We start from the raw sequence: 23,857 nt of genomic DNA, 5'->3' as shown, positions 1-23,857 counted from the left end.
CTATTTAACTCTACAGTGAGCAAATAATATTGGACGACCGGTTGAGAATAGCTTTATGCGACTGATCCGGCCGGTTCCAACGCAAATCACTGAGTGCTGAGATCATCGGTATCTCATTCATCTAAATATAAAGCATACTGACAGGTCTATACGACCGGTTCTACAGGGTTTTGCATAAAAAATATACCATGGAAACACTTGAGAAACGATACATAAGCATGAAACACTAAAATTCAAATAGTGAAATACGATTTATTGACCATTACTGATTCGACTAAAGCACTAATATTGAAGTATGTCCTCAAACCAAAATAAACAAGAGTAAAAGTATTCAACTTTGAGTATAAACGCATTGTTCTACATTTTTCGCATGAAACTATCAAAAATGTTCAATCGACATAAAGAATGTACATTTATGCGCCATAGCTCAAGAGTTCATATTTTTTAAGCATTCCAACATATGAAACATACAGTTATTGAATAGCTGTTCTACTTAGTTGTTGATGCTTTGGCTATTAAAAAACGACCTTTGTTAAGTTATATTGAAATCACATAAGACACCTAAGAAATTTTGAGTTGGCGCATTTTCGGAACTAATTCGGAGCATAAGAATGAACTTAAAAGTATGTATAAACCTTGGCGTACGGGAAACCGCAACAGGAACTGGCTTGCTGTCAAACGATTTCGATTTGCTACGATTTCTTTCCTTTGCTGACTCCGGAGCTAGCAAGACGTGTACAGCGTTGCGACTGGGAGCAGTTTAGCCTGTAACCGTGAATAAACGTGAAATTGCCCGAAAATGACTGAAACGTTGCAGTTGCGCGGCCAACTTCTTGGCCACTCCGGATGGGTTACCCAAATCGCTACCAATCCGAAGTATCCGGACATGATCCTGTCTGCATCTCGCGGTAGGTGTAAAGTTGGCACACGTTGCAGCTGCCGAAAACGTGGTGTAAATCTATCTAAAATTATAGTTTCCTTGATGGCATCCGGTTTAAAGTTACAGCTGTGCTAAATAACTTGGTTAATGAAGCTTCAGGATACATTACTAGACACCCATCATTGCTCCCAGCCATAACCTTTATGATGGTTGCCCTAACCTCACAAATTTGCTAAACACGTTGCTTTTCTTTCTATCTTTACAGACAAGACTTTGATAGTCTGGAAACTAACCCGGGATGAAATTAGCTACGGCATCCCCCAGAAGCGTCTGTATGGCCATTCGCACTTCATCTCCGATGTGGTGCTGTCGTCGGATGGCAACTTCGCTCTGTCCGGCTCGTGGGATAAAACCCTGCGCCTGTGGGATCTTGCTGCCGGTGTATCGACTCGTCGATTCGAAGACCATACCAAGGTGTGACCATATTGTACCGAGTCCGCTTCCCTGCGGCAGCGATTGAACAACGGTCCAAGTGACGTTCGGTTAGGGTTGAATAGGAGATGTTGATTATTCCTTTCGTCCTGAGTTGAAAACCGCGCGCTAAAGCTAAACAAATGGTGAAGCTGGTGTTCTAAAAGCGGCAAGTCTATTGAAGTACGAAGAATGGTTAAGTACCTTCAGTACCTTTCACGCTAGGGACTACAAGCTAGCTAAACTCGTCTAGAATGGAAAAAAACAAGCGCCTATGCGAGGCAGAAGAGCAGAGTGCTCCCGGTTATCAAAAAGCGCCAATGCGTGGCAGAAGAAAATTTGTTCAACTTGTGCTTGAGAGATGAGGAAAAGCCGCGACCACGCCGATGTGCATTGTGGTGTGTTGAGGCTTGCTTTTTCTTCCATTACTTCTTGTCGGAGCGTTACAACTGTAGGTACTGTAGACGCGTGAACAGCTGGAATAAGTTTTCACTTTCATTCGGCAAAATGAAGTGCAAACTATTTCTTCATAACCACACAGAGAGATGCGCTAAGCCTGCAAGCAAGAAACAATTTATTTTCGTATGAGTTTTAAACATTCCAAGCACAATCCCAGCTCCGTGCGGTTCCAAACAATGTGCAGCATGGCGTTCTTTTTAGAGCGTGCAAAAGAAAAGTCCTCTCGATGGAATCCTAACATCCTAATCCTACTGTTAGTGGTAGTTTTGGGGTTACCTTTCGTTGAGAGACAAATTAGAAATGATTTTCTTTGCAATTATTCACGGTTGTTTCTTGCTCAGCAATGTTTAGCGACTTTCGAGCTATGTTTTAACACCAATAATTGCAAACCAGCTCCCAAAAACCGAATCGAAGATAGTAATTTTCGTTTTCTCTATCATAGGATGTGCTTTCGGTTGCGTTCTCGGTCGATAACCGTCAGATTGTGTCCGGCTCCCGTGACAAGACCATCAAGTTGTGGAACACGTTGGCGGAATGCAAGTATACCATCCAGGAAGACGGACATACCGATTGGGTTTCGTGCGTGCGTTTCTCACCGAACCACACGAACCCGATCATAGTGTCCGCCGGGTGGGATCGCGTCGTCAAGGTCTGGAACTTGGCGAACTGTAAGCTGAAGATTGATCATCTTGGTCACAATGGATACCTAAACTCGGTGTCCGTTTCACCGGACGGCTCGCTGTGCACATCGGGAGGCAAAGATTGCCGCGCATTCCTGTGGGATCTGAACGATGGCAAGCATCTGCACACACTCGAACATAACGAGGTCATTAATGCGCTGTGCTTCTCGCCGAACCGTTACTGGTTGTGCGTCGCTTACGGGCCATCGATCAAGATCTGGGATTTGGCCTACAAGACGATGGTCGAGGAGCTCAAGCCGGCCAAGAATGGCGACCCACCGCAATGCCTGTCGCTGGCTTGGTCCACTGACGGACAGACACTGTACGCTGGATACTCGGACAACATCATCCGCGTTTGGCAGGTATCGGTCTCGGCTCGCTAAGCTAGCGTAAAAGCTGTAACGCGCGCATTACGACTGGATCCCAGGGCCCAGGGTGTATTAACATAAGTTGTTTCTTTTTTGAAGAAATAACAATCCTGTATTGAAATACATAAAACACTGTGTGTTCTTTGTTATATATTACAAAACTAAGAAATAAGAAAGAAACGGAAACGTTGAAGAATAAAATTTTAAAACTTCATATTTTTTCCCAGATTTCCTAAATCCTAATGGAAGAAACACGGTGTTACATGGGTTGATTCCTCCTGTTGGCTCGTATTCACTCATTTATACGAAAAGTTACTCCGAATTTGTAATCATAACTTATCTATTTTACATCAATTCAGGACACCTAATTCAGTAGGAAAAGATTCAAATCCGTTTTGTTTGTTTACTAAGACAACAGACGCACGTAATCTTAGATTATTCCAATATTTCTAAATTACTGTCACTGTTTCGCAAACGTCGATAGAGTTGTACGATTAATTCGTTCTCGGATGCCGCTTGCAGCTCGAGGTAGAAGATCTATGAAGAAATCATTCAAATTGAAAGGAGATGTTCTTAAAACGGAATTAGAATCTTTACTTACTTTCAAGTTATCCTTCCAGCAACTGATTTCAACATCGTACTCATCGGGCGGTAATAAGTAGCGTTTGAACTGGTCCAACGCTAACGGATGGTTGGCACTCAGCTGAATGGCCGTTTTTCCAGCGTTCCAGCCGACGGTGACCGGCTCATCCAGAACAGACCACGTGTGGTGAGAATATAATCTCATGTCTCCTGATAGACGAAGGGCTCTTGCTTTTGATTGCTCGTTACGAATACAGTATGTTAGAAAGTGAATATCAGTGATTCGGTTTGCGGATCGATCGCCGCTGTTTTTTCGTATAATCTCCTCGGCCACAGCTGTTTGTCTATTTTGCAGTACAGATTTACGATATGATGCGGGACTTAGGTTTACTATAAACTCTTTTGTACTGTGTTCTTCAGATTGAACGGTTGTCGGAACGGGAAGTAACGTTAGTAGCACGCCGTCGTGACCATGCTCGACCGATGTGAAAATCTCGGCCCGGAATGTAGGCAGCCCACTGACTAGTTGGCTTTTTGTGAGAGGCACGATTGTGTGAAAGTGACCTTCTTTATTAAATGTTTCATGTACCGGCCAAACCATAGTGCGTCGGTTAAACTCGACATTAAGGCACCATCGTTTCTGCTTCACTAGCAGCTCGAAGTATCCCAGATTCAGTGTTATCTTGACGCTGGCAAATAGCGTAATCGGCTCACTCTTTCCTTCGGTCTCCAACAACGCTCCATGGTATCGGGATGGCATCTCCCTGTGAAAGGAGATGTCCATATTGGCCAGCTTACCGAACACTTGCCGATTCCGATAAAGAGCCAAAGCATCGTACTTCATTTGTTCCTTGGCGATTGCCTGCACTAATCGTTCGTCTAGCTCCACTTCGTCGGTGAGTCTTCTGGTAATACGTTTCGACACATTCGGCATGGTTTTCCTAAGTTTCATCATCCTCGTTGGATCGGCCGTTGGAATGCTCTTCTCAGACATGCAATCGACGATATAGAACAAATTGTTTTCGGTCAGGAAAACTGCTTTTCTTATATGTTCAAGCAGTGTTATAGCCACCACTCCGCACACCGGCATTTTTTCACATTTCGTAACGACTTGTTTCGCTTCCTTTGAGTACTCATACCGAACACGGTACGTTTCTGAACCGTTGGAGTATAGTAACAACCCGTGTGCGAAAGTGTGCACCACGACCGGTGGCGAAAGTAAGTAAATGGAGGTACTACATATTAACAGTGTTTCCGGTAAAGACGAACGACTAAAAACGGTCATTACTCCCCCTTCCAGAAGCACTGCCAGACAGATTGTGGCGTCAGATAGGTTGAAATCTAGCACGTTTGATGCAAAGGTTCGAACAATAATCAGATCGCTTTCAACGTCGTCCTGACGCTCGCGCAACCAGTACAGATTGCTATTGGCACCAATTAGCACCACGATCTGGCCACAGGTGAGCTGGGTGAATCCGAGAAAATCCGATAAAAAGCGACAATTTTCTGGCCGTACATGAATATTTTTCACACAAAATTGTGTTTCGAAATCGGCACAATCTAATGCCAGTTCATATCTTTTCAGTGTTTGAACCACCTGCCAGTTGTCGATTGTTTCGATCACTTCCAGCACAGTACGGTTGGATTCCAGCTGTCGCACGATCAACAGCTGATCGTTTTTGGAACCCAATTCAACGCACTTAATTCCTTTGCCACACTCAAGCGAGATGAATTGGCTGGAAGTCCAATCGAATGCCAGCAGCTCTCCATGGTACGTTAGTGCGACAACGGTTGAAGTGGTGACTTTTAAGGATATTACACGGCCATTGTAAACCACCGTACCAAGAGCTGTGTTCTGTTGTTCTCCGCGGCTATCGTAAAGTATCACCACTTGTTCGGCACCCGCGACCATTAACGTCGATTTTAGATTTGATGGTGTAAAGTTTACCATCAGTGTGGGATAGAAATTGTCCGCTGGCAACTTCCATTGGCGAATCCATTCGCCAGAAACCTTTGATTCCGACATTCACTTTTCCTATATTTTTGTTAGCGAGAGGATAACAGCGGTTCTATTCGATTAACCAGTAAAGATTGGCGCCCAATAACATTAGATCCGCCTTATCAACCGTTTATCTATCAGGAAGTATATAATGCAAATTATGTTAAATATTGCGATAGGGCATTTTTATATTAGTGCTTATGAACACGAAAAAGGTATCAAATTTCTTTGAATAGTTGTTTTGTTGTTGAAATAAATTAATTTACTTTGACGTTTATTAAAGCTTCCAATCAAGAATCATAAACATCAAAAGTGAAAAAGACAGGATTCCTCAGGATTGTGTTTTACTCGTGTTTTTATGAAGGGTTTGTATTTTAACTTTGACCAAGGTATAAACCACAAACAAAATTATTTAAGGTTTTTCTTATCACCATGGAAACACCAAGTGTGTATTTCACATTTCTACAGGATCATACTTTCGGTTGTGGTATGAATCTGACACGCTAACTCTCCTATGAAATATTAGTTGACATATCCTGCCCTCAAAATCAACAATCCACGTTCCCGCCTAAATACAGTTGTCAATATTTCCTTACCCGCCGAAAAGCAGCAACACTTTTTCGCAGTTGGTTTAGCTTCCGAGCTGTTCGGTTCCCCGTTTATCGCATTTTATTTCATCCATTATGAAAACTCTAGCCACTTTTCCTGTGTCTTGGGTAAGCAAGGCGCATGATCCGGATATTTCTAATTTCAAACATCGTTCGGCAGCATTCTATTCGTAAGTAACACTAATGAGTTGGCGCTTTCGATCGTTCACTGTAATTAAGCTATTAATTGCTTTTTTGTGCTGCCATAGGAAATGTATTTTTGGTGCTTTAACGTTGGAAGTGGGAAATTTCATTCTGGTATCTAACATGGATGCGGCTGAGCCGGATTCTATCGATGGATGCGATGTGGCCCAAATCCTTCACATGTACGAATTATTCTCCACTGATACCAACAATAACACAGACCCTTGCAGGGCAATCGTACAATGGTTTTCAAGGTAAGGATTGAAAAATGAGCTTATTAAGTAACAGACATACTTAGCAACTGCTCCGTCTGTCGATTCCAGACCCGCAGGTTTGCCAAAATCCGTAACTTCTGATGAAAACTATTCATTCGTTGCTCGTGAGGTCGTCGAAGATTCTCGCTTTGATCCCGATATATCGATAGAGACCATTTTTAATGTATGTCATGTGCAAAAAGTTTCGTTGAATGACTCAGTTGTAAGGTGCGAGCAGCCGCCCAGCAAACAAAAGACATTTTTTGTTCGTTATAAGTTGGTAAAATCGTCTGCTAGAAGATGGCATCTTGAGCCCTTGATAACACCGCCAAAAGAAGCAATATCAATCAGAAGAAGAACGATGATGATCGATAAAACGAATCAGCCAACTCCGAGGACGCCGAAAGTCAAGATTACGCGATCAAAATCAGTAGACAACATGGCAAATCTAAACGCTGAGCAAAAACGAATGCTACATGACGATTGTTGGAAGGTGAAACTCATTGATGCCAGATACGATATCGATCAAATAACCGATTCCCTAAGCGAAGTGGATTTAGAGGACGATGATCGTACCAGCTCTTCCAAACTGCGAAAGAGTTCAAGAACCTCGCAACGTTTTCGAAGAAACCTAGACGACGACCTGGATAATGGTCAAAAGGATCAACACGCAGATTGTATGAACTACTCAATCGTCAAAGAGAAGGATACCGATGTTGCGAACTTAAAGATAAAATTACGAATTTCGGAGACACAAAAAAATGTCCATACACCTAAATCCACTCGAAAACGTTTAACACTTGGCTCAGCAACACTGGACAACGATGTTTCGCCGCCAAAATGTCGCAAATCCCTTTTAAGTGGACGAGACGATACGCCCAGGGCGTCAAGGAAGAGTATTTTGAAGAATTCCACCACAAAAGCTCCGGAGGAAATTGGAACTCCAAAGCGAAACGTGCAGCTATCCAATATAGTGGAAGAATGTGCTGGAGATCATCGCGCATCTCGAAAGCTAGAATTTGTAAACTCGGAAGCAAAAATGGTAGACTGTAAAACCCCAAAAAAGGATCGACATCGTGGTACCCCAAGCGGCAGTCACTCAACCGCAAACAGCGCCCAAAAAATGAAACTCATTCGCTCCGGCGATATCAAACCAACTATTCACTCGAGAGTTCGACCCGTGGAAAGTGGATCTAACGATCTAACGATTGCTCGCGAACAGTTGCATGTCGCCGCGACTCCTAGTAGTCTACCTTGCCGGGAAAAGGAGTACGAAATTATTTACAACTTTTTAGAAGGAAAAATTTTTGATCACTGCAGTGGTTGCATGTATGTGTCGGGTGTTCCCGGCACTGGGAAGACAGCAACCACGACCGCCGTCATACGCGCCCTGAAGAGCTTATCGGAAGAGGAACAGATACCCAAGTTCGAGTTTGTCGATATTAACGGCATGAAGCTAACGGAACCGCGCCAAGCGTACGTTCACATCTACCGACAGCTCACGGGCAAAACACTGGCCTGGGAGCAAGCGTACAACCTTCTCAATAAACGATTTACGACAAAAGCACCCCGTCGGACCACCACCGTGCTGTTGGTGGATGAGTTGGATGTTCTTTGCAACCAGCGGCAGGATGTGGTCTACAATCTTCTAAACTGGCCAACGCTGTCGACGGCACAGTTGGTCGTGGTGACGATTGCCAATACCATGGATCTTCCAGAGCGAATGTTGATGGGGAAAATTTCATCCCGTCTTGGGCTCACTAGGCTTACCTTTCAACCGTACAACTTCCGTCAGCTGCAGGAGATAGTCATGGCACGGCTAGCTGGTATCGAGGCGTTCAATAGCGATGCCGTTCAGCTTGTGTCCCGCAAAGTAGCGGCAGTATCCGGAGATGCGCGGCGCGCATTGGACATCTGTCGCAGGGCCACTGAGCTGGCCGACGATCAATCACGAAAAAACTACAACCCCGGTCAGTCCACGGTGGTCTCAATACTGCACGTGCAGGCAGCGTTAGCAGAAATGATCGCCAGCGTACATGTGAAAACGATTCGAAGTTGTTCAAGTATGGAGCAACTGTTCTTGCAAGCCGTTACGGCGGAAGTTGCCCGTACGGGCATTGAGGAATGCAACTTTTTGGGAGTATATGCTCAGCTCGAAACGCTTGCTGCTTTTTCCGGTATCAGTGTGCCTAACCCTGGGCGTGCAATGATGATTTGCGCGAAGCTTGGAGCTTCTCGATTACTGATTTGCGAAAATAGTAGAAATGATATTTATCAGAAAATCCTGCTCAACATTAGCTCGGATGATGTTCACTATGCCCTGCAGGCGAACAAGCTCAACTAAACTAATTAACTTACGTTACCGTTTTCTTTTTTTATTAAACTTCTATATTTTCATTACAATAAAGAACAAATCAATATGGCTTTTTAAGTTATGTCAATTGTGTATTTCCGTCTCTTGGTTTCGTTGTGTCGGTAATAGACACATGACTAGAAGTATTTGAATTGATACTATTAACAGGTTGAAGTATTCGTACATGATCTTTGGCGAGAAAACCGTCCAAACGAATAGGTGGTCTCTTAAAAGCGTTGCCACTATTACGAAGCATGTAGCGGGAAGCATAACCATTGCGTTTAGTATAACCAAAACCCATCGCCTCTTCGGTGTTTCGGAATGATTCTGTTGAAGGTGGCTGAAAAATACTTGGGATACTACATGGTCTTGACTCGATGGACTCATACTTACTTGTAGGATTGTTGCGAAATACGTAGATGATGTACCAGCATGAGAAAACTTATTATGGGACCGCAAAAGGTTTGCAAGGTTAAGAAAAAACCAACACGAAACATATGGAAATGTTCTAACCCCACATATCCGGCGTTGACGTCGATGGTAGCTAAACTGTTGGAATTGCCCTGAAACAAATTGTGGCGAGAGTACAAACATAACAAATATGGTGTAAACATATTTCCCTTGGCCTTACCTGATAGAAATAAAACGCTTTTCCGAGCCAGTAGTGAGTGATGATTTTGAGTGCCAAATTTGTGTCTGCCCTATTAGCTACGCGATCAATGCTTCTCATTATGTATCTACTTGAGGCTATTATTGCACCAAGAAGCATCACATTATGTGGTTTGCTCAAAAGAGCTACTAGCAGTATGATAACTTTAATGCAATGGCCGAAAAATTGATTCATGGCATTATCATTCGTATTCTCTCCCTTAATCATTCGATAATACAACAAAGGTAACAATCCAATCAGGAATATTTCTAGCAAATTTATCCAAAACAATGTGACACAAAAGGATGAGCTGAAAATGGAGACAAAATGCGCGGAGCAATGAGAACAGCTAACGTTATTGGATATACTGTAGTGTTGTACTAAAGTACTACTTACTAGGATGTCTCTTGACCGAAAAGATGTACTGTGCCACTCATTGCTCGATAGTAGTAAATCAGTAAAGCTGCAGTGGCGGAAAGTACGTTACCGGGTAAACCGCTCAAGAAGCTTAATTGATACACCAAATGTGCCAAGCCAAAAATCAGCATAATACTGAGCCAAACTTTGTGACCGCTCATCACTAACCAATCGCCTATGTCAGGAATATGTTGCCATTTATCACCAGTTTGATTGAGCCGCCGGATAAAAATGTGCATGCACAAGATAGCTAAAGATTGTATGCAGTATCCATTTCGCTCGCCCTTACATATGCTAATCAATGATTTATCGGCTTTGGTGTGAACTATCAAACTGCCAATCGTATGGTTCATAATTGATAATTGCCTTAAGGCCAGCATTAGCATTACTGTGTTAGTTACATAGTACCATGTTTGGTGTTCTTCCTCAATGAAGGAACTGCTAGTAAGCGAAACACAGTGGAACATGACACCAATCCAGAGAACTCCTAAGGAGGGCAATGTACTTTTTAAAAATTTCACTAATAATCTAGCTTTTGTGTTACTGACAAAAAACTTTAGCAACAAAAAATGGGTGAGAAAAATAAACGACGTGATAGCAGAAAGGACATCGACCGGTTTCATTGATATGATATGCGGCCGTACAGAAGTTAAAATTTTCAGCAGGATAAAAGATATCATTAGAAAACATACTGCAGGAAGTAATTGAACTCGGAAGGATATTTCTCGTGGCTCAACACTTGTAGTAAGATGCACAAATTGCCCTACGGCGATAACCGCACATGACACCATCATCAAGAGACCTATTACAATGTACATGATATCATATCGTATGTAATTGATAATAAGCAGCTGAGACATGCTTTTCGTTACAGTTTTATATAGGGAAATAGCACGTTGGAGCCCAGATAATGAAGAGAATTCATTGTTTATCATAGTTCGATGCAGTCGCTTTGCTTCTTCGTACTGTTGGTAAGTTTCTAAAATAAACGACACCGGTCGATTAAAGTAATAAATTATCATTGAAAATTATATGCTTTACCGTGGGCTTGATGGCCAGCCTCGAGGAATGCTTTTGCTTTAGTAACAAGTCTTTGTGTGTTGTAATACATTGCATAAAGTATATCTTTTGCCTCCCATCGGTCAAACATTGGTTCTATCATGCCGCCAATCGAAGAGAAGGGAATAGGTAGACCTAGTAAGGCGGACATTGTTGGTGCCAAATCTATCTGAAGATAAGTTTCGTCGCTTTTGGAACACTGATTGCTAATAACGAGCAATGGTACAATGGTTTCCGCAGTAGATGAACCACCGTGTCCTCCAGAATCTCGCATTCCATGATCCCCAGTTAGAACTACCAACGGGTTGCTATGATGTGGCTGAGTTAGCCGCAGGAAAAAGAGATATATCGTAACAAACACAAACAAGACAATAGAACAAACAAGTAGTACAAAAATACGCATCATACCCATTTGTTCATAGCAGCAACAACAGTCTCGACAACCTTGTCCATTTCTTGTAGTTTTTTGGGAACTTTTTCACTGAACGGACCTTCCACGTGACCTATGTGGTCGAGTCCTAGATAGTGTAGGACCAATAAACTCCAATCGTCCGCTTCAAGCTCTGCATTCAGTGAGTTCGTAATGTTTCGATCGCCCTATTAAAAAAACGCAACCATTTGTACAGCGAAACGGTTAGTAAAAGAACAATGCTACGATATTACCTCATGGAAATCATACACAAATAACGAATCTGCATTTTCTCCTTTTCGATGAAACATGTTAGGAAACATGCGAGTCCATGTGTTGTCGCCGTAGAAAACAATTTTCTGCTGGCGTTGTCTCATTTGGTAAAGAAATGTATCCAACTCCATTTCGGAGCCGCCTAAATTCAGAACTACATCGAGAAAACTGGGTAGCGCCCCAGACGTGAGGGCTTTTATCCTAGGCATAGTAACTGTCGGTGGGTGAACTTGTAGACGGTAAAGACATGCCCGGTTTTCGTTGATAAGTTTGTTAACAAAGGTAAAGTTTTGCGCCTGCTGTACAAAATCCATCCGTAGCGCATCGATGACCATGAATATGACCCTAGAAGTATGTGGCTTGTAATCGATCGCACTGAAACTAAGAAATTATCGGGGACGACGTGAGAGAAATGAAACTTAATGTTTTACTCGTTGCGATTAACTTACCGTACATTTTCAATGCTTTGTGGCAGATCATCAGCGTTACATTTTGTCGTAGGCGAAAATGATAATGGAAAATATCCATAGCAAAACAAGCTGAACGAAAAGAAAAACGTAACAAAGTTATAAGCCGCGATGTGCTCCAGTGTTACCATTATATCGTCCGGTCGCAACCGAAATAAAAGTTGAGCCTGCTGTTTTGTTTACATTCGGGACAGGATACGCAAACGGAGCAATATGACAGCCACACGTTTCTTTTTTGCCCACGTTTTGTTCTTCGTCTGCTCACTCGATAGGGTGTGCACAGCGGATTCACTGCAACGTAAAAAAAATTGTTAAGATGCTTTGTTTAATTTCTAATTACTCGCCGTAATGCTGTTTTGCGCAATCTTTGATTGACCAAGTTTGATTTTCAAATGGTACTATTTTAGAATAAATCCCAAGCGTTTGTTTTTAATGTCTCGCAGTTTCGTCCAAAGTAGTATTTTACTACATTTTACTATATTTGTGCTTAATTGGCGTTTAAATAGGCAGGCGCTTCGTGTTGACTATTCTGTTATTGTAGTATTTGTACCTCGCTCTTCACCTACAAATACGAGAGCCGCTTCAACAGAAATCTCACTCACCATCTAAAACTCACGCAGGTGACGTATCCTGTCAACTCAGTGTAAACGTAACGTAAACATTGATAAACTGGTCATTTCATGAATTTACTTGTCGTCACCGGTACCGGTAGATATGGCGCAAATAGTAAGTGTAGCTAATACAAAGTATTACTTGTACTAAATAGTGCTTATTTATGGATTTCCTTTTCTAGGAAGCGTGCATGATTGTGATCGATGTGGGAAAAAGCACTTCCATACGCTGTGGACCAGATGGAGAAACCTTTTTCGAATGCTCCAAACAGTTGGCATTACAAATCGTTCAGCGGATGGTAAATACTGGTTGTTCCATGTTGATGCAAGTATGAAATTTATCAAAACAATGAAATTTATAGATTTTCAGCAAACCACAAAATGAAATCGGTCTAGTCCTGATGGGTACGGATGAAACCAACCATCAACTAAATACTGATTCTGGTAACAATTGCGAACACATTTGTGAAGCGGTATACATGAAATCGCCCAACTGGCAAGCATTACGCATCTTGGAGAACAAAGTGATGCGATCGGGCAGCGAATCGAATTGGTTCAATGCACTTCTGGTAGCAGAGAACTTTCTACGCACCTCTACGAGTGCCAAAAAAATATCCCGATTTGATATTTTTCTTATTTCGCCGTTATATGAACGCGCCGAAGTAAATGATGCGGAATTGCGTAAGTTCGTGGATAACTTAGAATCGATGATGTATCGTGTGCACATCATAAGCAACCAAATTGTACATCCGGCGTCCCTCACCAGGACGACTATATTCGACACATCCGGTACATTTGACGACACACCTAAAAGTGATGCGCGGTATCATAATGAAAGCATATTGAAGGATATTGTGTCGGATACAAACCACACTCTAACGGATCTTGCAAGTGCACTTAAATGTTTAAATCATTACGATGCGAAAACGGTGCGTCCGGCGGCCTGGAACAGCACGTTAACCATCGGCACAAAGCTGAGCATCTCCGTCTCTGCGTATGTCACGATTCGCGAGCAAAAGCCCTTAGGACCGTTCAAGGTGGACAGTGCGGATGGTTCGGCGACAAGTGTACATACCCGAACCGAACACTTCCACAACGATAAGCGAGTTGAGCTAGAGATGGAAGATCTTATTGACGGTTACATGTACGGGGCGACGGTCGTACCGTACGAGAGTGCGGTCGAAATAAACTATAAAGCGGGTGAAGCGCGGCTCACTTGTCTAGGATTTACACCCGGTGTGAACATCCTGGAAGAGTATCTGTGCGGAAAAGGGGCCCACCTAGTTATTGCGAAGCAGGGATGCGTTGGGTCGGAAGAGAAGCTTAGTGCGCTAATCAAAGCAATGATAACCTTGAAAGTGGTCATGATTGCGGTGAAAGTTTACCGAAGAGACACAAAACCCCGAATGAACGTTCTGCTTCCGATGCACAAAAAACAATATCCCTGCTTAACAATGCTCGAACTTATTTTTCAAGGTAATTTGGTGGCATTTCCCTTATTTCTACATTTTACGCAGCTCGTTTGTTAATGTTTTGTCTCCTTTCAGATGAATTAAATATGATCGGGTTTGCTCCCTTGATGACTGCTAGACAAAAACCTTCTACCGAGCAGTATGAAGCGATCGATCAGCTAATCGACAGCATGAACCTTATGGAATCCTTCGATACTGACCGCGGACAATCGAGCGAAGCATTTGTGCTCAAAGATACTTTCAATCCAACTTATCAACACTTGTACCGTACAGTGGCACATCGGGCAATGCATCCGAATGCTACCCTTCCTTCTATGGACAGCGAGTTGCGCGAGCTTCTGACTGTCCCCAAGAAGCTACAGGAAAGATCGATACCAGTGATGCAGCGGATTAAAAATCTCTTTCCGCTGGAAGAGCAGACGCTTCGCTCACGCAGCGAATGGCTTCAGCGAGTGGCTAAAATTAATCTTCCCCATGATGCTTCCATAAGTTCCGGAGCGGGTGGCCAGGTGCCAACTGCTGATGATCGGCGGATCGTGATGGCCGTCGGAACTGTGACGCCTGCAGAAGATTTTGATCTGTTGCTTCGCCGTGGCGAAAAGTTCGTCACCGTTGCCAACCAGATGCAGAGAGTAATTTTAGAACTGTGCACAGCAATGCCGACTCCCTTGTGTAAGATAATCATGGCACTGATGATGTACCGTGGAGAAGCACAGAAGCTGGGTCCCTTCCGGTACAACGAATGGATGGTTGAGTTTAAGAAAGTTCTTCTTGACCGTCACAAGGCAGACTTGTGGCAGCAGTTGATTGTACAGGAAAAACTCGGACTAATTGATGCGACAGAAAGTGAAATGAGCACGGTGAGCGTGGCAGATGCGCTTGAGTTCTACAACGTTCCATTGAAGGGCAAGTTGGCAGGTGTTGAGCAACCAGAAGATGATGTCGATTTGGAAAATTTATTGGCGGAATTGCACGGCGGTACGGACGATGGATAAACTTTCTTAATAACATTTGATTCAATATAATTCAATATTCGATTTGATTCATATAGAGTACAAAAAAGTTTAAAAATGAAGAACAAATCAAACGAAACACCGTTTAATGATAAGCAATAAGATAGAGTAAGACTCCGAGAAGTATTAACGAACAACCGAATACGATTTACGCGGAATAAGTAACTCGAATTTCTATGCAACCGGAATCGGAAACGTGTATTAGCCCAATTCAATTGTGGGAATTGGTCTTTTATGCATTATTCTGTGCTATGATTATTCTTGGAAAAATATCACCAGCGTGAGTGTTTGAATGCAAATTAGAACTTCAACGTAATAGTAACTCAAAATGAGAAGTTAATGTATAAATGGCTCTGCCCCAACAGATGAAATTGTTCATGCAGCAGTTTTGCACAAATAATTTGGCAAAAATAACACGACCATTGTTATTCAATTTCTTTACATTTATAACTGATAATTTGTCGTAAATAACTTATCTCCTATCGGTGATCGCTTGTAATAAATCAATAGATAAGGTTACAACTTTTCTTTTCTGTTTATGTCTCCCGGGTACATTTACATGTGTATCTCCATGGAAACGACTGTAAACTCCTGCCCAAAGATAAACTAAAACTCGATTTACCGGTATCTCGAGTAGCGTCGCTTGAAGTGGGTAATACAAGGTTCGTCAACAATAGGCGCACGTTGTTCCATCTGGTCTACCTTTATCAAGCAGGACATTTAATTGGCTCGCGATGCGTCGCTACTTCAATATAGTGTACCTATACTAAAATGCCGTTACTTTAAGGAACACTTACATGACAAAACACCGTTCATATCTAACCGCAAATTATCGGATAAAAAGTGCCCCCTTTGAACGATTTTGAGCCGTTCAAGGCTCAGCATTTTAATTGCGCATTTTGCGCGTGCGCCGTTAACGTGGCGATGCGGGAATAGATTAATAAGTTGAATCTCGATTCGAAAGGAATTCCCGCTCACAGAAAAGCTGCTTGTAATCATGTAAAACTGCGATAATACCGAAGTTTTATGCCTAATTGATAAGTAATGGTACCGCATGACGGACCACTATAAAAGTACGTTGTGCGCTTTATGACAAAAATGGGTATTCTTTTATTTCGAGCCCATTTCGCCGTTTCACGATGAGCAAGGTTATTTTCCTCCTCCGCCTTAATTCTTTCCCAAATCGATGGATCAGTGGTCCACCAGCAAACTGCAACCCGAGCTGATACAACCACGTACGTCGGTCGGCCAACTGACTCGCGAGAGATAAAAATTGGAACACATTTTAGCAGGAGCTCCATCGTTGGTGTGCATGTGTCGAACCGTCTGAATCCCGGGTATGTGATAGCGATTCGTAAGTGTGTATTGGCGGGATCGCGATTCCTCCGTAATCAGTATTGCAGTCGCTGTGTAACGTGACACAACAGTTCAGCGTCTTCCAAACGCGCCAAAGACCGGTCAACAGGAAAGGGTGCAAGTGTTAGCACTGCAACGCGTAAGATAACGCAGTAAATGGTCAAAAAGTCTAGTGACCATCGACCCTGTCAAGTGTTTTTATTGGGTGAAATGTAACTTTTGTATCAAATTGTCTTTGTCAAATCAAACTTTTGTATTACACTAAAGCAACATGAAACTCTGGTTCACGTCACTTTGCCCGCAGCCGGTTAAAAAAGATAGACGGTGACCAATTAGCTAAGAGGTAATTACAGTTGGGCCAATTGCACTCGTGGCCGTTTCCAATAATACGCATAAAATAGAAAACTCTGTGAACGAAATGATTACTGGTAGACTTACAAAAAACCGCGAAGACGACCCGCTCACCGAACAGTAAATGTGAAGCGACAGATAATGAGCGGCAGCATTTATTTTACACGACGTTTGTTAACTGTCTTACGAGTAGATTACGGATCCAATGGTGATGCTGTCCGGACGTATGGCTGATAATCTGTTACTCGCTCAATTGTTTTCATGCCCCAGATTGCCCTTCCTGCTGGATGCAAATAGGGATTGATGGTTCAGAGGTCGTACTGCAGCTGATCTAGTAAAAAAACACTGGAAAACATGCCTAAAAGCAGCTTAAAAACAGATTAGATGTTTAAAGTTAAATTAACACTGTATACTGTAGCATCACGGATCTCATCCTGAAGTAGCCACATTTCCAGAGTTCTTTGCAAAAGCAAAATGATTAGTATCAACGAAACATGTACTAATGGTAGTAGTTTTATCTTCGCCTGCTGCGAGGTAAGGATAAATTGCTATTGCCTAACAAACTATCTGGCACGGTAGCAGTAAGCGATATGCACACATTTTGTCCACGCCGTTGTTTGATAAGATCTAATGTCTGCCTATCTTCACAGTCGACACATATACTAGTTATTATCAACATTCACAGCTAGTATTCTAACTCAGCATTGACAAGATATTTACCGTTATCTGGTTACAGCTAACTTGAACTTGAGCCAGTCTTTTGGCCACAGGGGTGCGATTTTTGCACCATTGTCTAACCCTATCACACTGTGGGCCACGTGTACTGACGCACCGCGAATGTTTTCCCACTTCCGCGAGCAACCGTTGCCGTCCGCCGGGCTAGCATCGTGCCATCGATTATCTGTATCTTATCATGCACCAAAAACCTCGAATAAGGAAATCGTCGCACTCACCATCCGTTGGTCGAATTCCTTATCAAGGCTTGGGTCGTAAACAATTCGTTTTGGAGCGGATAGTGCGTATCGTGTGCGATTGAAAAAAGAGTTCGTTTCGAGCCCAACCGATGTTCGCTCGCCGGTTCAATGTGTTTTTTCTTGCGGCGCAGGTCGGTTCAGCTACGGGGCGAATCGACGTAATCCCGTGGACCGGTGGGAATGCAATTTCTTCGTGACAGTCTCTCGCTTTCATTCACCAGCCAGCAAGGAAGCCGAGTGCCTGGTGGCGAAAATGGCGGAACACGTAATGTTGAACCGTCACCGACTGCTTCGCATGCCAGCAACGACTCGAAGTACGACACGGTCCGATCGAAGGCTGCGATGAACCTGGGCAGCCCACCGTCCGCGTACAGCACACCGTTCCAAAGTCCGATCATCCCTAGTCGGACGTTCCCGACGATAAGTGGAGCGGCTACGACTCTGGGTGCTGGCCCGGCAAGAGGAAGTGTGGCAGGTTCTGTGAACGGTGGAAAAACGGATAGAGCCAGTAAAGTGTACTTCATCGATCAGGGACAATTGCCTCCGGAATATGAACTACCGGAGCGACCTACCCATGGTGATGGTGGTGTCGTGAATCCTGTCTTCGCTAACGACAGTGGAGCTACGGTGATCACTGTTCCCGGATCACAACCGAGGTTAGTTCAGTGAAGGTCGTGTCTAGACGATTTAGGATAAACCAGAGAATTTTTTGCCAGCTCCTAGAGTTCTGTTAACTGCAGGACATGAACTTCACTAAAAAAAATATAATGTTCGTAACATGAAACCGGGAATAAGAATTCCCTTTGCTAGAAACCTCAACAAATTCACCAATGAAAGCAAGGGCAGTTTGGGGAAATTTTGTTACGCGCAGATAACGGATCAAGATAAAAGTAAACCGAACGATAATGTCCCCAACGGCTGGTAGGAGGCTTAGCGCGAAGTTGAATGCGCAATGCGAAATATTCTATTACGGTTTCGTTTTTTTTGTTGTTGGCGCTATCCTTGAATTTTTCGCTCAAGTTCGAAAAATCGAAACTAACGCGAAGAACGAACGGCTTAATGTGGCGCTTTCTTCGATGCGGTGCCATCGGTTGGAATTGGGTAGTATTAGTCGCAAGATGATCGTCGAAATCTTCGGCTGATTTGTGTCTTTTTGCTACCCACACAAAATGAAAAGGTTCAAATTGGTCGATTGAATGCAATTGGTCGATCACCCCCTGGGGGCCGGAGCGGCATGAATCACACCTTCATCAATCATTAAAACGACACCAATCTAAAGTTATCAATTCAATTGCCCATCGATACGTGCTAACCCCACGTTATCAACTGGTTCTGTCCACCTGGCATGTGACACACGCTTATGCTACGCGTCTGAACCTCTGTTACCTTGCGGAGGAGCTGTGTCCTTGAATAGAAAGTGGTGCACGTAGATATTTAGAAAAGGCCAAACTAATTTACCTACTGATTCACGATGTATGGTCCTGCCAAAGTGGATGCTAATTCCCCTTGCATAATTTCAGCGTTATCAGAGAGCAGTACTGGACCTGGTCATGCCGGTGTAGACATGAGTTTACCCCACGAGAGAAGGTCCTTGTGATAGTGATCTTTGTTCTGGTGCTGATTATTGGAGGACTCGCGGCGTATCTTGGTATTGTGATAGACAGTGACGATGGTCTTCCAGGTGAGCTGCTAGTATGCAGATGCATGATTGTATGGAAAATTAATATTGCTTTACCCTTTTTTAGGTGGCATTCTAACGAACGGGATGCTGATGCCTGCAGCTCATCTGTAAAGAACGGTTGCGGTTGTCGCTCGTGATGATCATTTTTTTTCGACATGATTATGGTCATATTTTTATGAAAGGAGTAAATGTTCTTAGTCCCTAAAGGCCAAAAATAGCATATAATTAATGTAAGACTGCGTAATTTGGATCACGAAAACGTACCATAGACGTTGCGTCGCGAATATGTTTAGCGTAATAGTATTTTCGTTTGTGGGACAAATTTTGTCAAATGGAAGCAGCGCTTACAATTTAAATACCTGAACTCTCTTGAAAAGACAGCAGATAAAAAATAAAAAAGTTGGTTTAAAAAAGATGGTCTTTGATATGAAAACAATATGTGCTTACTAAATATGACCTTTCGCAGTTCAGACAAGCTTTTAATGGTCTAAATTATAGCGTTTCATTTTGCTTGTAGGTTGTTACAAGATAGTTATTGAACTAATTGTTGTTTTATATTGAATGTCGTGTTTGCGGGGTATTATGTTTAAATTACTTCTGATTTACTTCTAGACTTCTCGTTATTTCATACTCATGTCGTATCGGTAGCTTAATTTATTTTCTATCGCGTTTTTTCTACCGAATACATTGTACGAAATATCATCCATAGCCGAGAGGATTTCATTCATACTGACTAGCGTCGACTTAACAAGCTCCGCTGTTATGCGCCGAGGTTTAACAGGTTGGAGCTATAAGGTGGAAGACTCCGAGTCCTCATCAGATACCCCACATTCTTCATTAGGTGCTAACGCATTAGTTGTTGCTAGTGCGTCCTTTTCACTGCTGATTTTGTCTGAGCTATCACCCAAATCTAGTTTCAGACAAGGCTTCGGTGTGCTCCTCATCCTCTGCTCCAATGGTATCCTTCGATAAAAGATTCTCAGCAGCGTTCGTAGTTGGTTGGTCGTAGCACTTCAAATGCTGATCGATGGCACACTAATCATCAAACGAACCGTGCACTATGTTAGCCTTTCGTTGCTCTATTACTTGTATTCAACGAACGAACTCGACCACGGAAAGTCGCTCCGAAATCCTCCCGGTCACGGTAGATGAGGTACACCGATCAAATTCTCTCGCGGCATCTCGTACCTTTCGATCATTTTCGATTTCAGCAATAGCTTTTATCCTCTGGACAATGGTTAGCGATCGTTTGATTTCCTTCGGTGCCTCGGAACTTCGTGTCTTCCGAGTTGGCGGATCTTACTCCATCAAACAATACAAAAACTGTTTGGATTGCATTGAATAAATAAACAAACAAACCTTTTTCAACAATCGAGTTAGCGGGGAAAAGATATTTGACATCGAGGTTAATCGATTAACGTGTATTCGATTAGTTAACGGAGGATATGATAATCCTGTTCGGCATAATCATATTCGTCATTTAATTCTGCACAGTGAGATCGTTTTTGAATAGCGATGCCACCCACCGAATATCGAAGAAAGGCCAAATATTGTTTAAATTCTCTATCAATCTTCTATACATTGCTATGCGATCGTTTGCTCGATTATGCGTTGCGCGCTTCAAAAGAGCAGTGTTGTCAGCAATAATCGATGTATTCCTATCGTTTAAGCATCCTTCTGCCGAGCGTTGGAGCCAAATTACTTCTGCCGTCCTTGGGTAAAAGAAGTGCGTAAAAAAGTGTGTCCTTAGAAAAACCAGGAAGGTGGCTCGTGATGGCTCGTAAAAAACGTAAGGTTGCAAGTTCAAGCACAGAGGTAAACCACGAATTACGATTGCTTTCCGACACATTTATAATAACTCCAACAATTTGCTAGACTGTGACCAAAAAGGCGAAAACAGGCGAAACAGCAGCGACGCAGCCTGAAGCCAGCGATGGAAGTGACGCCGGTGGGCCCTACATTTTCATTGAACATTGCAAATCATGATCCGTGTTCAAGCGCAAGGCTGCAGAGGTCCACGCGGAACTTTGTGCGCTTGCGCCCGAACACAACTTCCAGCTTGTGTTGAACGATAGTGGTACACCACGCCGCGGAGCTTTCGAGATTGCTGTCGCCAAGACAAAAGACGGAGAAAAGGCGTCAGTGTGGTCCGGCCTGCCTAAGGGACCACCAAGGAAAAATAAGTTTCCAGACGTTAAAGCGCTGCTTGAAGATGTCTTGAAGGCACTAAAATAGTTGCGCATTCCCAGTGCCATTCTTGCTATGTCTCTATGTTGATGTCACGGTATGCTTCAAGCTGTAACCACCCTAAATGTTATGCCGTATGGTGATTTCGTAGAAAACCGCAAAACGGTCTGCGCTATCGGAAGTTTCGCTACCACTGGGTTGGGGTCTGTTTGAAGTGAAACGCATTTCATCAATATGTAAAAAAACAAATTGCGAGAGAAATATAAACTATAAGCTAAAGAGCGAAAACGCCTTTTATTTTCAATCAGGTCTAGGTCGATTGATCAACTAGTGAAAGAGGTCGGTTGCAGTTCCCGTTCTACCGAAGAATGTAATCTTTCGGATAGTCCATGATTTTTGGGAAGTTGCGTACGGTTTCTTCGTCGATCCGATCCAACCGTTGCGGAACTCGTCGCGGTTGGCGAATTTGGTTGGTTACATTTTCCAGCATATCTTTCGGCACTTCATCATTATTAAACAAATGAAGGCGCTGCATGGTGTGCCGTCGTTGTAGATTGCCCTTCATTGCTCGGTAAACGGCTTTTTTCATGATCTGCGTGTTTAGGGGGGAAAAAAAATAAGTTGCCGCGTGCTATCCAAAGTTGACGACAAAGAAAGTTCCTTTTTACCATCGTAGGGTCTTTTTCGTGCAGCTCCCAGGCAAGAGTCCAACTGGCCCCTCCTGCATACCCGGTGTGATGGAAGTAGGCACGCTTTTTCCATTCATCCCCCGGAAGAGCTATTTCCGATGTGTTAATCACTACCACATGGTCGCCACAATCATCTTAAAAGTGGAGCAAATTGAAAAACGATGCTACTTAAACTGGAACCGTCACCTGGTTACCTCAAATACTTACTCAGTGGATGGTAGATAGGTTTGTGGAGACCCATCAGATGTTTTCGGATCAATGAGGCTGCTTCAAATGGATTTTGCCAAGTGCAGTCGAATATGTGCCACTGTCGGGCAAGCGTTGCCCATTGCTAAAAATAACGCAGCAGAAGCATTTTCATATGCAAAGTAAAAAACAAGATCCAGTTTACGACGTTTACGTGTATGTTCATTACTTCTACAATAAATTTAGACAATTTGCGGAATTGCCGGTCATATCCGCAATCGGTTTCATAACCAGTCGGGCGAAATTAAATGCGCCAGCTTAGACATAAGCTCAATTTACCTGCACGCGCTGCGTACTGGACATAACTGTACTTGGGTTGATGAATTAGTTTTCTTGCAAGAGATGGCCGGAAATTTATTTACAAGGTTTATTTAGAGTTCCTCGAATCGCAACATGTATAATTTTATAATCCAAAACAAACTCAATGCTTGACACTGCAAGAGATTTTGACGTTCTAGGACCGTTCCCTTATGAAACGTCTCATGAAATTTTGTTATCGGTTAGGAAGATTCAAGCATTGCCTTCTACGTTCCCAATCATTAGGCATTCGTTACGGGCTTGTGCTAAACACACTTTGTACTGAAAATCTATCGACGGCCGGTGATAACTGCGTTTTTAGTCAACGTTTTCGAATGAAACGGTAGTGCTGAGTGTGACGGGATTATCACAGTTGGATTCCTAATAAAGCGCAGCCAAAATATAGAAAACCATCATTTTGCCTTTCCTGGGATAAATCGTGTACACTTGTGCTCAGGCAACCACTGTTGTTCGCAGGTTCCTTGGTGCTATTGCTTCTGACGACAAATCGCCCAGCAACCACAATGCGGTTAAGCCCACTCGATCCCAGCTCCTACTCGAATGCCCGTAAGTATTAGATAATGGATGGGAGTAGGTTCCCATTCAATCGGGTCGCACACTATCTATCTCATTGTGCGCATATAAAATAAGTCTTTATATTCCCTGCCACCAGACGAGCTTATCATACGCCATGTGGATCTAGATTGGACGGTGAACTTCGATAAGAGCTCGATCTCTGGTACCGCAACACTGCACTTCAAACTGATCAAAGCTGACCTTCAGGAAATCGTACGAATGTCTTGACTCACAATCGGATCTGAATGATGCAAATATTTTACTTTTTCTAGTTTCTGGATGTTAGCGACATT

The 23,857-nt window shown here is 43.0% G+C and overlaps 7 protein-coding genes across 7 annotated transcripts; 4 read left to right on the top strand and 3 right to left on the bottom strand.

Annotated features, from left to right (window-relative positions):
• The first annotated feature begins 717 nt into the window (after positions 1-717).
• On the top strand, positions 718-2,988 carry LOC128274194 (guanine nucleotide-binding protein subunit beta-like protein). Its single transcript, XM_053012304.1, has 3 exons — positions 718-908; positions 1,146-1,354; positions 2,253-2,988. The coding sequence occupies exons 1-3, from the start codon at positions 800-802 to the stop codon at positions 2,871-2,873; spliced, it is 939 nt and encodes a 312-aa protein (XP_052868264.1). The 5' UTR covers positions 718-799; the 3' UTR covers positions 2,874-2,988.
• Positions 2,989-3,280: 292 nt separating this feature from the next.
• On the bottom strand, positions 3,281-5,352 carry LOC128270691 (uncharacterized). The gene is made up of 2 exons (XM_053008104.1): positions 3,460-5,352; positions 3,281-3,395 (listed from the first exon to the last, which is right to left on the bottom strand). Exons 1-2 carry the CDS (start codon positions 5,350-5,352, stop codon positions 3,294-3,296), a joined length of 1,995 nt encoding a protein of 664 aa, XP_052864064.1. The 3' UTR covers positions 3,281-3,293.
• Positions 5,353-6,101: 749 nt separating this feature from the next.
• Positions 6,102-8,838, top strand: LOC128270690 (origin recognition complex subunit 1). The gene is given in 3 exon segments (XM_053008103.1): positions 6,102-6,217; positions 6,296-6,668; positions 6,870-8,838. Coding segments are annotated over 3 exon segments (2,427 nt in total). The 5' UTR covers positions 6,102-6,122; the 3' UTR covers positions 8,829-8,838.
• Positions 8,839-9,940: 1,102 nt separating this feature from the next.
• LOC128270689 (uncharacterized) lies at positions 9,941-12,242 on the bottom strand. The gene is made up of 6 exons (XM_053008102.1): positions 12,094-12,242; positions 11,626-12,025; positions 11,366-11,559; positions 10,945-11,300; positions 10,596-10,882; positions 9,941-9,949 (listed from the first exon to the last, which is right to left on the bottom strand). The coding sequence occupies exons 1-6, from the start codon at positions 12,240-12,242 to the stop codon at positions 9,941-9,943; spliced, it is 1,395 nt and encodes a 464-aa protein (XP_052864062.1).
• A 671-nt stretch (positions 12,243-12,913) lies between these two features.
• Positions 12,914-15,189, top strand: LOC128270688 (X-ray repair cross-complementing protein 5). The gene is made up of 3 exons (XM_053008100.1): positions 12,914-13,021; positions 13,085-14,198; positions 14,270-15,189. Exons 1-3 carry the CDS (start codon positions 12,914-12,916, stop codon positions 15,187-15,189), a joined length of 2,142 nt encoding a protein of 713 aa, XP_052864060.1.
• Positions 15,190-16,818: 1,629 nt separating this feature from the next.
• LOC128271528 (uncharacterized) lies at positions 16,819-19,713 on the top strand. Its single transcript, XM_053009101.1, has 4 exons — positions 16,819-16,906; positions 17,651-18,544; positions 19,409-19,569; positions 19,634-19,713. Exons 2-4 carry the CDS (start codon positions 18,069-18,071, stop codon positions 19,678-19,680), a joined length of 684 nt encoding a protein of 227 aa, XP_052865061.1. The 5' UTR covers positions 16,819-16,906; positions 17,651-18,068; the 3' UTR covers positions 19,681-19,713.
• Positions 19,714-22,042: 2,329 nt separating this feature from the next.
• On the bottom strand, positions 22,043-22,994 carry LOC128273559 (39S ribosomal protein L13, mitochondrial). The gene is made up of 4 exons (XM_053011552.1): positions 22,971-22,994; positions 22,653-22,776; positions 22,425-22,579; positions 22,043-22,348 (listed from the first exon to the last, which is right to left on the bottom strand). Exons 1-4 carry the CDS (start codon positions 22,992-22,994, stop codon positions 22,115-22,117), a joined length of 537 nt encoding a protein of 178 aa, XP_052867512.1. The 3' UTR covers positions 22,043-22,114.
• Positions 22,995-23,857: the final 863 nt, after the last annotated feature.

This window comes from Anopheles cruzii, chromosome 3 (assembly GCF_943734635.1).
Source record: "Anopheles cruzii chromosome 3, idAnoCruzAS_RS32_06, whole genome shotgun sequence".
In the NCBI taxonomy this organism is placed as follows: domain Eukaryota; kingdom Metazoa; phylum Arthropoda; class Insecta; order Diptera; family Culicidae; genus Anopheles; species Anopheles cruzii.
The sequence above is the reverse complement of the archived record's forward strand: the minus strand, read 5'-3'. Positions and strand labels throughout refer to the sequence as shown.